General features: G+C 36.8%; 1 protein-coding gene across 7 annotated transcripts in view; it reads left to right on the top strand.

Annotated features, from left to right (window-relative positions):
* Positions 1–14,265, top strand: part of ZNF521 (zinc finger protein 521) — a 271,133-nt gene that overhangs the window by 19,605 nt on the left and 237,263 nt on the right. For all 7 annotated transcript variants that reach the window (XM_075213446.1, XM_075213441.1, XM_075213445.1 and 4 more), the window contains one exon: positions 11,525–11,704. Coding sequence is in view for 6 of the 7 variants with exons in the window: in XM_075213441.1 (XP_075069542.1) it covers positions 11,525–11,704 (180 nt within the window). In the remaining variant the exon portion in view is untranslated. The remainder of the gene's footprint in view (positions 1–11,524; positions 11,705–14,265) is intronic.

Here is a 14,265-nt window from a genome sequence, read left to right as displayed (position 1 = left end):
TTCCCATAGTGCATCCTGGTGCCATCTCTTCCCCGGGTAAACAACGCTCATCAATGAACCATGGACACCCATCACCCTGTCACCGATTCACTGGTTGTCCTTCCTTGGACCACTTTTGATAGGTACTAACTACTGCATACTGGGAACACCCCACAAGATCTTCTATTTTGCAGATGCTCTGACCCAGTGTTCTAGCCATCATAATTTGACCCTTTTCAAACTCGCTCAGATCCTTACGCTTGCCTATTTTTCCTCCTTCCAACACCTTAACTTCAAGAACTGACTGTTCACTTGCTGCCTAATATATCCCACCTCTTGACAGAGGCCATTGTAATTAGGTAATCAATGTTATTCACTCCACTTGTCAGTGTTTTTAATGTTGCTGATCTGTGTGTGTTTCATTTTACACAGTACCATTACGTTTAAGCCTCTAATAACATGTTTGTTTGCTTTTATCTTCTAGTGAAAACCCTTTTATTTACACAATAGCTTTCACCTTTCTACTACATTTATAGGAATAGTCATTCATGTATGCAAGGAAATAGCTATGCGATAGCAGCTGCTACAGTGCCCCTCAGCTGCCATGCCCTGTATAGCTGCCACCCCTGTGCCGCTCCAGGTTTTGCTCCCTCTAAGGGGAAGACTGAGGTGTCTACGGTCATCTGGAAGTTTAATGTTTCTAGGGATCCAAAATAAAATTCTGCTTAGAGGGTTTGGGAACACTGTCGTATCTTTTCTCTCTGAGCAGTAAGCGCAGAGCGACATGCAGTGGAAGGAGAACAGGCTAGCGGTCAGCTATGTAAGGTAAAGGAGCACATCCCTCACTACAAAACCTTTAAAGGCCTATTCAAAATGTAGCTAGCAAAGTTCTAGTTGCGTCCCTTCGTGTTAGTAAGGTTTTCTTGCAAATAACGATACAATAGGAGCACTACTTACTAAAAGGTGTTTCTGAGATTTGCATGCTTCAGTTCAAAGACAAGTTGAGAATGAGGAGATATGAAAATTGTAATTATGGTGTACATTTATGTTGGTGGAGAAAATACCTTCCCATGTAATGTTCCTTTCAGTCTACAGGCTGAGGTCCATATGGCATAAAACGACCTAGTGCAGAGCAAGAAAGCCAGACTGCAGTGTCTGCTACAGAACAATATTTTCCTGATAAATCCCTGAAAAAATTAGTCCCCCCAGCCTTAATAAACAAAGAAATCATCTGATAACCAGATTGGTTATACATCTAAATTTAAGCTGTGTCATATCAGCTGAATTTGAGGAAAACTTGCTTACATATTAGGCAACAAAATGTCCTAAAATGGCTGTGCTGCTGTTTGAAATATTCTTGGGAATACTTCTTCCAAATGGCTATTTTCTACACGTTTCCTACCTCTGGCTATGATTTTTAAAAGGCTCCAGTGCATGATGGGTGGAATTTTTGCCTCCAGTCAGGTTTTAAAATAAAGATGTGATAGGTGTATATTTAAAAAAATAAAATACATTTTATACACTGTATGAGAGCAGTTCGCAGTGAGGTGAGCATTCTTCTGGCAGAAGTTTTTATAGTTGTACTTTTGTATCTCAGGTCTGGCTCTCATGATTAAATGTGCTTTTTATAGAGTAGCAAGTTATAAATGTAGTGCAGCTACGGCATATTAATCTTGCTGCAGAGGTTTAATGAGGCAGTTGTTTTGCAATGGACACTGTTGGGAACAGGCCACGACAGAGGCTCAGTTCACCACGGAGCTGCAGAAAAAAAAAACCCTCGTCTGTTAATAATTATAGCCACATGAGTTCTCAGTTTATCTGGGATTATTTTTTTTTTATTATGTTTTTTTTTTGCCAACCAGTTCCATACAGAAATAGTTGGAAAGAGATTCATTAACCCCTCAACTTGTTATCTAATTCATTAGCGGTCCAGCCATGTATCAATTGTGAGTATAGTCTCTCTGCTAGTGTTCTTGTTAAATAAATTCCAGAGAGGGTTACAAGACAAGAGGCACAATATTCATGAAGAATGTAACGATACTGATGTGCAGTGCGCTTGCCTGAACACTATTGAATTTTCAAAATCTGGAAGATTATTTATCAACAAAGGCTCTGGAACTGGATCTGATGGAAGAACTCTAATTGGCCTAAGCTCCAGGCAATGGAGCATCGTGGGCCGTATGCTTTTCACACATTTCCCAGATTGACCAAAATAATATGTTTACCCCATCCCTCTTGCCAATCTTTGAATTTTTACACTCATGAAGTGCAATCTAGCTGTATCATACAGTTAAATTATGAAAGCATTTGTCCCAGATAAAGTAACCATTGTGGCACAAATGTCTAAAAATTGGAAAAACATCTTTTGATAGGTAGAGCCTAATGCAACAGGCGAGTCCCTTTGTTGCAGTAACAACAATGAACGGTTCCCTTCCCACCAACTTTCCATACAATGGTGTTCATTATCATCATCACCATTTATTTATATAGCGCCACTGATTCCGCAGCGCTGTACAGAGAACTCATTCACATCAGTCCCTGCCCCATTGGAGCTTACAGTCTAAATTCCCTAACATACACAGAGACACAGAGAGAGACAGACTAGGGTCAATTTTGATAGCAGCCAATTAACCTACCAGTATGTTTTTGGAATGTGGGAGGAAACCGGAGCACCCAGAGGAAACCCACGCAAACACGGGGATAACATACAAACTCCACACAGATAAGGCCATGGTCGGGAATTTAACTCATGACCCCAGTGCTGTGAGACAGAAGTGCTAGCCACTTAGCCACTGTGCTTTTAGGAAATATGTGGCTTTCAAAGGCTGAGGTCCCAGTATGCCCTGCAATCCAAGGTGAATACTATTGTAATTTTAGAAGCCAAATGGGGATTATTCACTTATATCTCATACCCAGAAGAGGAACAGTGTGGATGGAGAGGAGAGCAGAGGCATATGGGATGCATGTCATCCTATTACATCATAACTCTGCTGTCACTGATAAGCTAATTGTGTGTGTTATCTGGAATCTATTGCTGCAGTCATAGGATTTGACACTATATAGTATTTTTACACCAGTTTTTCTGTATCAATGCTTGTTGCTGATCTAGCACTGCCCTTGGTCCATGTTGATCTCTTCTTATGCAAAAATAAATAAAAAAATGCTTATTAAATTTCAGCAAGCATCTGTAATTGCCCAGCTAAGTACTCAGTTGGTGATGCTACTTTTCTTCCCATATGCTTCCTTTGTATGACCTCAATTAACTTGTTTGACTTTAAATGTAACCTCTATGTAGAAGAATCTCAAAACAAATCTGTGGTACTGTGCAATATTTCTTGCTCTGAAGGCATCTGCTGTCCATTATTTACATTACAGTTGACCAGTTTATTTTTGGAATAGTTTCTCCCTCTCTTTGTTATTGTGACATTATTAGAATAATTGTCCTTTTTATTTGCCCTTTGGGACTTCAATAAGGTTTTAGTAAGCATATAAAAATTATATGCTGCTCAAAATATTTGATCTTAATTGTTGCATGATTCTGTTTTGAAAATAACACTTTGTAATTGATTTTGCAGTTCATTTAAATTTATTCAGTGGGTTTACAACATTAATGAATGTCTTAAAATTTATTTGTAGGTCATTTGGTAAGACTTTAGAGAACATTTCTAGGTGATTTGTTTCCTGTTCATTATAATGCAGCTAAAGCACAGATTTAATTACAGGTGTATATGCAGTTTCTTATTGCACATATAAATATTATAGAAATGTACTTAAAAGTGAAGACATGGGTGAAGAATTATTCACATCTCTGTATTCTCTTTTTGGTATGAGTGTGCCCTCAAATACACATCCATTGAGTAAAACTTGGTTAAATGAAGGAAAACTATCAGTTAATGCTCTTTACATGATATTCTTTAAGGAAAACAGTTAAATGTTCTATAAAAAAATGTACACAGCATTCTATGAGGCTGTAAAAGAACAGTTTGTGTGCAAATTTTTATTTATAATCTTAAAAAGAGATTGCAAATTTGTCAAATAGCATTTTTGCAAAAAGTTGCTGCATTTAACATTGTAATATAAAAAGAAGCGCTGATAATGTCAGAGTACACCAAGCTAAAGGAGACCAAAGCAGGATATAAGTGCAGAGGATAATTGGCAAACATATGTGACTTCTGAGCCTGTTGATGAATTGTGCACGCTGCAAAGATGAACATGACTTTTCCCTGAATATGTTGTATTTTTCCTAGACTTTAAAACAGAGGAGAAGAAGGCAATATATAGGTATTTCAATAGAGGCTTTGCTAATTTACCTTATTTGAATGGCATCAAGTTCTACTGCCCTGGTTACATATATAAATCAGTCTTGATACAAAGGACTTCCACAGTCATCTGAAACTCTTATTTTCTTCCTACTATGTTTAATCCCTCCAATAAGTGTATATACTGTAAAACAATAATGTTACCAGAACTAAGATTGTAAGAGATCAAAAGGTTCATGAACAATTCCTCTATCCCTATAAATGACACACAATTAGTTTTACCCTAATTACAACTGTTCTTTTTCCATTACAGCTGAGGAACTTTTTTTTTTCTTTTTATAGGAGTTTGATTGTTAGAACCAACTTATATTTGTACTTAAGTTAGATTATTTTAACCATTTGGTATGTCAATGCAGTCCTAGATGAGGAGTAACATTTAAATATTTCAAGGCAAGTCAAGTGCACACAACACTTCATTATTTAATGCCTCCTGCTGCTAGGCAGCTGTATGTAGTTTTTCTCCTTTCAATAAAGCACTGTGGCTAAGGGAACAAAACAGTATAGAATGTTTTGCTGGTGTTGAGTGGAGAAAATCTTTGACCCATATCTTTTGTGAAAGTCACATAAAGTATTGTCATTAGAATCCATGTTTATGGCAACTTTTAAATCTGCTCTACCACATAAGTAAAATTTTTCCTACTTTGGCCCTTAACCGTAACTCCTGGAAAAAGTCTACAACCAGCAATCTAATTTTTTGTTAACCACCTTTTTAAATGGTCCTCCCGCTAACACACACCCTCCGGCAGCCAATTACAAGTCCCAATCTCTTGAAATGCCCAAATTTCCATCTAGGGCTGTGAAAGAATGACAAGCCCTGGGGAAAAAAACAGCTGCCAGCCCTGGGCCTTTAGCTAAGGAGATGGGCTTCCTTAGGAAAAAGAATACTAGGAGGTGTATTTACTAAAGTTTGGATTTGAAAAGTGGAGATGTTGCCTATAGCAACCAATCATATTCTAGTTATCATTTATTTAGTACATTCTACAAATTGACAGCTGGAATCTGATTGGTTGCTATAGGCAACATTTCCACTCTTCAAACCCCCAGTTTTGTAAATATACCCCAAGGTGGCAATGCAGCTTTAATACAAGTCCTTCTGTAAGAGGTTCTAATTAATTTGTTCCTTGTTTACTCTGTGTGTTGGGGAGGAGCTTAAGCACAGGGCACTCTGTTCTAAACATCTTACAGTGTCTTAGAGAAAGTTGTGAATGGAGCGGAAATTAGCCAACTAGTTTTAACTAATGAGACTTATTCACTGTATGGCAACACTGGTAACCGTACCTCAATTAAAGCATACTTGTTGTTGCCTGGAATGCTTAAGCTCTGAACAACCCGCTGTATATAAAGGAGATCAAACACAGGAATTACTGTGCCAAGTCCAAAACAAATAAAATGTGTTCGTGACATATATATATATATATATATATATATATATATATATATATATATATTCAAACACAAATGTACCTAAACATTTTATGTGTTTACCAAAATAGAAAATGATTTATATTACAAATAGGTTGAAATATTGATATAATTAAATTGGTAGAGTTCTTGCTTGTGATTGAAAGTGCAGTCCACCCAACACCTGGCATGGCTTCCTGAAGTCTCTCCTCATTTTTAGACAACTTTCTTTAATTTATCTGTCTTTTGCATATTGTGTCAAAAGCAAAGGTCACAGACTTTTTCTTTTTTTTTGGGGTAAAGTCTTCACAAATAACCCTGAAGTGATAATTACTCTAATATCCTAATACTGAACAAGTTATGCTAATAGAAAACATTACTCTTGTACTATATCTGTAAGAGAGCTTAGTGAAAGCTGCCCTAATGTACCTAATGTATAGACACAAACTACAGCACCTACATTTTCAAAGTATTTAGGAAGTTCTGCTACCAAAAGTACATGCCACACATATGTTATTTTAACTAATAATATCTGTCCCATTGTAAGAACGTGTATACTCTGAGCCTGGGAAGGTAAACTTTTTTTTTTTTGCCTCTAGAAGGGTTATTAGTGGAAAGGGGGGGGGTTGGTTATTGTGTTTTGTTTTTCTCAATTATTGTCTACTTTTAATTTTGAGGTAGAACAATGCAAGAGCTTAAAACCCTTATGTAAATGTACATTGTGGCTCTGAGAAAAGCACTTGATGTACAGTTAGGGCATTGACTTTCTTAGAAGGAATAAAGGAATAGGTTGAAGCAGGAGAAAGTGACCTTCTGAAAATCGATTACATTGGCTTCTCTCTCCTTCCGCAATGGTTTTAATACAACCTTGACTCATTCGTACTTATCAGTAATTGCCACAAAATCTTTATTTGTATTGACAACACCAGCAAAGAAAAAGGAATGGTTGTCTTATTTATCACAACATTCCAAGTGGTTTCTAGATCGACCAGCAGTGCTGTAGTGAGGATACAAGTTGATCTCCCATTAAAGCCATTTTCCTTTGCATCTTTTAACATTTTTGAATAGCTGAACAAATACTTGTTTATCTAATTGAAGTTGTCTAAGGTCTTTAAAGAAAGCATGTAGTTTTGCTTGACCTATTGTTGTCACCAGGATGAGGACCTATTAACCCATGGTGGGTACCATGTTGTAATAGTATCTCTCTATAAAGTGTAGCCCATGAATTCATTGCTGGCAAGCTCTTTGTATTCCTTTTAATGTTAGGTATTTTATAAATATTTCAGTCTGTTTTTTTTTCATTTGAATATTAGTATTTCTAGCAGATATTCTTGTATTTAAAATGCTTATTGAAAAGCACAACCATAACAAACATACCTTTAGAGGCAGTCATTTTAAGAGCTGAACCAATATTCATAACTGTGCTACCTATCAATTAACTAGGACGTGGCACATCACTGAGACACAGGGTTTCTTGTGAACTAATATTGTCCACACCTAGTGGCAGTAGCCATTTTGAGAATACAATGGTAGACAACAGCTTCCCTTTTTAAATGCCAATCAATTTTTTTATATACTGATTTGGTTTTTAATTTGTATTTATTTTTTTAAATCCATTTCCTGTAGTTGACATTTCTTTAGCTCTGTGCCATCTGATCAATGTAAACCATACGTGCTGACCAAGGTGGTTCTATTGAAATGGACAATGTAATCTTACCTGTCCTTACACATATAGCAGGTATTTTTAGGATATGACCATCATCATCAGCAGCAGCTATTTATATAGCGCTACTAATTCTGCAGCGCTGTACAAAGAACTCGCTCACATCAGTCCCTGCTCCATAGGAGCTTATAATCTAAATTCCCTAACATACACACACACAGACAGACAAGCAGAGACTAAGGTCAATTTGATAGCAGCCAATTAACCTACTAGTATGTTTTTTGGAATGTGGGAGGAAACCCACGCAAACACGGGGAGTACATTCAAACTCTGACCATGCTGTGTTGCTACATATGTTTATGGATCAGATCACATTGATGGGGTGTAATTTTAACATCATCCAAATACATGTCTATAAGATAACAAAACTGTAAAGGGGCGTAGGTGTTTTATTAGATGCTTTTATAGCCCCAGGTCTGCTGTAGACATAAATGATAAGAATAAGGACTGGATATGGGACAGATCTTTAGTCCCCAATATCCCTATAGTGTGGTGTTCTATTTATGTTTGTTAGTTTTTTTGTTTATTTTTTGCTATATTTAAGGTTTAATAGAAATTGGGGCAAATCATAAGACTTCAGCCATAGAAACCATCAGCACTTCACCCGTGCTGAAAATCAACTAATTCACACAATTATATCAATTTACCTTATCCAAGTGTCTGGTTAATGTCCACATGTCTGGTATTATCTGTATCACATGCACTACTTTTGGGTGCAACTATATTGGTGGGTGGTCGGTCTGACAAAAGCCAAGTTCTTGGGCCAGTAATAGATGACATAAGTCACAGCACTCAGCATTTTGCTGTAACAGGGCATAATTGTATTACATTAAGACAAAAGCTTCATTGCTAACACTGGACCAGTGCCCTGCGTGCTTTGCCTTCTCTGTATGCATTATGTCCATTCTTATGTTGGCATAGCATGCGGAAAATGCATACGTTGCACAAAACATGCTGAAATCACATATTATCATGTACATTGGCAGTTTTATACATGTATCCAAAACATGGAAGCCTGCAGTGTAGAGTTTCTAAATTATTCTCTGTACTGTTTTCTTCTTCGATAAATTGTAAGACAATTCACCCTCCACAACAGCATTTCCAATATTGAAAATGAAGTCCTTAAAATATGAACTTTAAAATTTGTTTTCCTTGTAATGAAATAAAACCTTGCATTTTGATTTGCATTTCTTAGCTCATTTCTATGATCTGTGCCTATACACAGGTTTTTCCTATTTGTTAGCAGTTAAAAAAAATGGTCTGATCTAGACTTTTAAGAGGAGTTTTTTATTATTTGCTGCCACTACTTTTGAGGTGTTTGAACTTATTTCATAGGTGGACTACAGGGAACATTGGGAGAAAATAATAGACAAATGATGGTGCTTTAATGGGCATATGTTTTATAATTTTCGGTTGCTTGTACAGTTATACAGTCCCATTATTGTATTTGCCATTGGTGGTGGCATTCCTGTTTTAGCAGCCACTTGTGGCTTCTGTGAACTCTTTAGTGAGGACATAACCATGTTCCATGACGCCACTAATATATAGCTAACTAGAACCTCTTGAAGAAATGGATTAGGAACAAGAAAAGTAGATTCAAGATTGGGCAGAACAATTCATCTGTTACATTATTATGTCTATAAACTTATTTTAAATATAAACCCCTACTAGTCAGCGCAACCATGGTTGTCCATCAAAAATTTGCGCTCCCTGGAAGTGACCCTTACCAGTACTGGCAGGGGGTGGTTCTCTGGAATTATAGGGCCCTTCTTGGACCTAAGACCTCCATTATGACCATGCCGACTAGAAGCAGAGGGGTTCATGTGCTAAATAAGAATATTGTGTGGTCAACACCTTTCAAGCAGTAGAAAATTACGTTATTTTTTTGTGTGGCCCAAGCATACCATTATTGGGATACCCATAGACAAAACTGCTCATGCTTAAATAGAAGACTAGACCCCGAAGTACAGCGCTGCACACTTGTGACGCTTTACAACAAGACAATAATAGATAGATCGAAGAATAATGACCTGACACTGCATTACTGCACAGGCCCTAAATGATATCAAACGTATGCCCCAACTATTATCTTGTAGCACATCTTTGTACTTTTTTTTATATAATAAATTGCATATTAAAAATAAGTTGTTACATCTGTCATTTTTTAAATTGAGATATCTAGCTAGATAGCTGCTCATATAATTTATGTTGTGACATTATAGGCTGCTATGCCAATAAAGAAACAGCCTTAACAATTATTCAATGATTTTTTTTTTTTTTATGATAAGTGAGATTAGTGTAAATGTATTCCCTGATTCTATAGCTAAAGGGGATTGAAAGCAGTGTATGTACTTAAGTTACGCTAAAAAGCATTGTTTGTTTCACACTCTGATTCCCTCCCACGTTTGCTTTGTTACACACAATTAAATTTCAAAGGGGATTCATCACCAGTCTTCGCCAATGCTTGGCAATCTGTTAAATAGCCTTTTTATTATATGCTATCATTACACATTACAAATTGATGTATATAAATTTGTTTTCGATTGCTAAATCTTTGGTGGAGCTAAAAGTCCCAGAAACTGGGAGTTCTAGTTCTACAACAGCTGGACAGCCGTGGGTTGCCTACCTCCTGTGTTCTTTTATTGTCCCAGCACCGTTTAGGATATATATTACATGCTCCATAGATGGGGAAATGCTGTATGCAGTTGTCAGAATTTAAGTTTTTCACTTTTTATCTTTGTATTTACATTTGTCATTTCAGTTGGTTTTGATCTTTTATGATTTATTTTTTAAAATCATAAGGTCAAAGGGGATACCTTTGTGATGGTATATTTGTAATATTTATGCAAATTTGTAATCTATCCTATTGTTATGACTGTGTCCAACTCCCATTGCCTTTAGGATGTGGGTGGTCTGTTGATGGAGCAAGTGAAATGGTTTTCTATGGAATTGTAGTTTCAGTTATTTAAGATTTCTTCCTAGATTTCTTCTCCTCTCTGATTCTTGCACTTAATAAAAGAGGGTGACACACAACTCCTTCGTTTGTTATATTCAAAGCTGCACCATTTGGGAGCTGAAGTGCTTAGTGGATGAAAGCCTAATTACTCTCTAACCTTATTATGCAAACCCATGTCAGATCTGACAGGCTTGGAGGCTTGCAGTTTTGTTTAGATCAGTGTTTAATGACACAGATGCACACAAGCTGTAATTGACTATAAAGCTCTTTGTGTCGTTTGAACATATATAATCTACATAAATGTATTTAATATATATATATATATATATATATATATATATATATATATATTTACCTGTTTAAGCCAGAAAATGAGGTGTACCTGTTGTTTTCAGTCGTTTTAGAGATGAGGTAATTTAGAGTAAATTGATCATAGGTTAAGGTGGGCACTTAGGGGTATATTTTACTAAACTGCGGGTTTGAAAAAGTGGAGATGTTGCCTATAGCAACCAATCAGATTCTAGCTGTCATTCTGTACAATGCACTTAATAAATGAAAGCCGTAATCTGATTGGTTGCTATAGGCAACATCTTCACTTTTTCAAACCCCCTGTTTAGTAAATACACCCCTTAGATGCTGAATTTGGTATGGGTCCAACTATTGTTGGGTCTCCTCTTTCAGACTGTCACAATTGTGTATACAGGTCCTTGTCTATAAGATAGGATAATAACTATAACAAGTAATAGTCACTGATCACAACATTGACCCAGAAATGAACAATGTCAAGCAAACCTTTTTCCTCTGTTGTGTAATGTTTAGATGAAACATGTGTAACTCTGCTTTCCTATTGTGTGTGTTTAATCTAATGTTATTAGTGATGGATTAAGCTTTACATTTTATGTATACAGTTATTGTTTTGCTATCAATTTTAGAAACCATGTAACAGTAAACATAATAATCTGTTTTCAGTGTCGTCTTAGTTAGTTATAAAATATAAATTCTTAGTTCCCTGATTGTGGTGTTATTCATTGTGTGTGTAATCTTAATTTTTTGGGTATATTTTATGTTTGGTAAATAACCCTTGATCTAGAACTGCCTGTAATGTTTTTCATAGGTCCAATCTTTCTTTCTTTTTTTTTCTTCCAGATCCCAACTGTAAACTAGACGATAAATCTGAAGATGGTGAAGCGACAGATTGTAAGAAGAGGCAGGAGGAGGGGGAAGAACTAGAGGAGGAAGCGGCTCACAGCTGTGACAGTTGCCTTCAGGTGTTTGAGTCACTGAGTGATATCACAGAACACAAGATCAGTCAGTGTCAGCTGACAGGTAAATAACTCTTACTACAGGCTGACAATTTCCGTTCATCTTCATTTGACCTTAAACGTCTGCTTGAAAACCGTTTCCTACACTTGAATCTTTGTTTATACTAGGGCTATTGTATGTATTCCAGCTCTGTTGTTATATCTTGTATGACCTTTTCAAGAATAAAAGTCTGAAGGCTCAGCGGAGTGATGGAGAGAGACAATATAACACACTGAAATTGCTGCTAACCTGCATGTTTCAGAAGTCACAACTGTTGGTTGGGTGTATAGCTGTTCTAGTTGAGCAACACCTGTAGTGCCAAACATTGCCCATTTTCTACACAACCCAAATTTGTTACAAATATTACACTGACAAGGAATAATAGCATTTGGAATTTCATGGTTCTTTACTTTTTAGGAACAAAAATTAAACTTTCTTAGAATTTGTTATAGTCCTACTGACACCTGTACAGACATGCTAGAAGCATTATATATTAGTAGCTGTAAACGTTTGATTTTGAATCCACCCGGGTTTGTTATCATGTCTGCTATGGTCCAGCGACATGCTTCTTGCTTCTGGCTGACAGCACACTGCTTCTTTGGAATAGTCGGCCATAGCGGAGCAAAGGAAGCATAGCTGGACCATGGTGGTCATGGGTGGACCTACTGGGTCAACTGAGACACCAGACCCCAGGCTGGCTTTCAGAATGATGGAATTCCACCCAAAATTAAATTTTTAGTTTTGGGTGATTAACCTTTAAAGGACCTTTTAGCATAAAACACAAGTTGCCTTGTACAAAGAAGTTATTAATCACCTTTGCAGACAAATATGTAAAAGTTCCCATAAATGAACAGAACATTAGATGACTGACACTGCACTTGTCTACATAGCAAATGTAAAGATACACTATTTATGTGTTATCAGCTATCTCCCATTTAGGAGAGGCTAACTGCATTGTCCTTCAATGGAATTACTGAAAGGAAGTTTGTAGGTAAAGATACCCTCTATGATCACATATTTATCTCATATTTTTAGTTTTAGTAAGTGCCTTAACCTGTTACATACATGTTTGTGTATATTACTTGTTGCCCTCCTTATTAAGCCAAATTTTATTATAGGCTTAGGGATTGTTTTAAAGGAGGAAATGTACTCCCAAATTGAGCTAGTATGGCTTGGTACTATTAGAACAAAAGAAAAAATTCCCCACCACCACTTGGGTACGCAGTGATCATGAGAAATTCTCATGCTACATGCTGGAGATATTGAAATACTAGTATCTGCCCTTCAGTCCTGTAGAAGATATTGTGTTGAATTGAAAGCCACATCTTTTTGAATCAGTGTATCCAACCAAAAGTTTATATAATTGACTGACAAAAGGCCACATAGGCAAACTAGTGTACATGCCTAGAGCAGCTCTGTGTATTGTTATATAGTCATAATACCTTAGGGTACCACAACTCGAAATAAAGGACTTTCCCTTCAAGAGAGGGATGGATGGGAGGCATAACGGAGGCTACCTTCCATATTCTAATGTTATCAATACTTGGCACATATTAGCATTACTTTGGGGTAAGTGAAGAGTCTAGCAATTGCTACAATTTGTATGTACTGTAACATCCTACTAAAACTCTTATCCATTTTCTCATCATCCCCCGTCTTGACTATTGCACCCTTCTGCTATCTGGCATTCCTGACACCCATATATCCACACTTCAATCCATCCTAAATGCTGCAAGACTGATCTTCCTCTCTCACCGCTCCACATCTGCTGCACTTTGCAAATCCCTACACTGGCTCCCTGTGTCCTCCAGAATCAAATTCAATTTACTCACCCTTACCTACAAAGCCTTCAACAACACTACCCCTGCATACATTTCAAATCTCATATCAAAATACTCTCCCTCCCGCCCTCTTAGATCTACCTCTGACCTGCGCCTTTTCTAATCTCTGGTAACCACCTCTCACTCCCGCCTACAAGACTTCTCCCGTGCTGCTCCCCACTTATGGAATTCCCTACCACGCTCAATCAGACTTTCCCACAACCGTCAAATCTTTAGATGTTCTTTGAAAACCCATCTCTTTTTCAGAGGTGACCTTATCCTCGTTAACACTATTCACAGCTATCCCAATCTCCATTGCGAAACACATTTACTCCTCTTGTTTGAACTAAGCCCTCTTTCACTTAGAATGTAAGCTCTCTAATGAACAAGGTGAACATACCCTTTGTTTTCTTGTCTGAATTTTTTTTGTTTACCTTGTATGTCCCTGTTTTATGTATGTACTGTTTTCCCTTCTGTACGGCGCCGCGGAGCACAGTGGCGCCTTACAAATCTATGATAATAATAATAATGTACTCCGGGTTTGCTGCTAATTAATAATAATAATTGTTTAGTTCTCTTAAATGTGGATAATGTTAACACTGACCATGTAATTAAAATGTGTTTGCATATTGTCAGATAAAATAAAAAAGGTTCCTTTATTCCTAAATAATTGTACCCTTGAAGCATTGGGTTGTAAATGAAAGTTAATTAAATCAACATATATAAACTTATTTGTATATATATGCTACAACTACTGTTAAACAT

The sequence above is a fragment of the Mixophyes fleayi genome, chromosome 5 (assembly GCF_038048845.1).
Source record: "Mixophyes fleayi isolate aMixFle1 chromosome 5, aMixFle1.hap1, whole genome shotgun sequence".
In the NCBI taxonomy this organism is placed as follows: Eukaryota; Metazoa; Chordata; class Amphibia; order Anura; family Limnodynastidae; genus Mixophyes; species Mixophyes fleayi.
The sequence above is the reverse complement of the archived record's forward strand: the minus strand, read 5'-3'. Positions and strand labels throughout refer to the sequence as shown.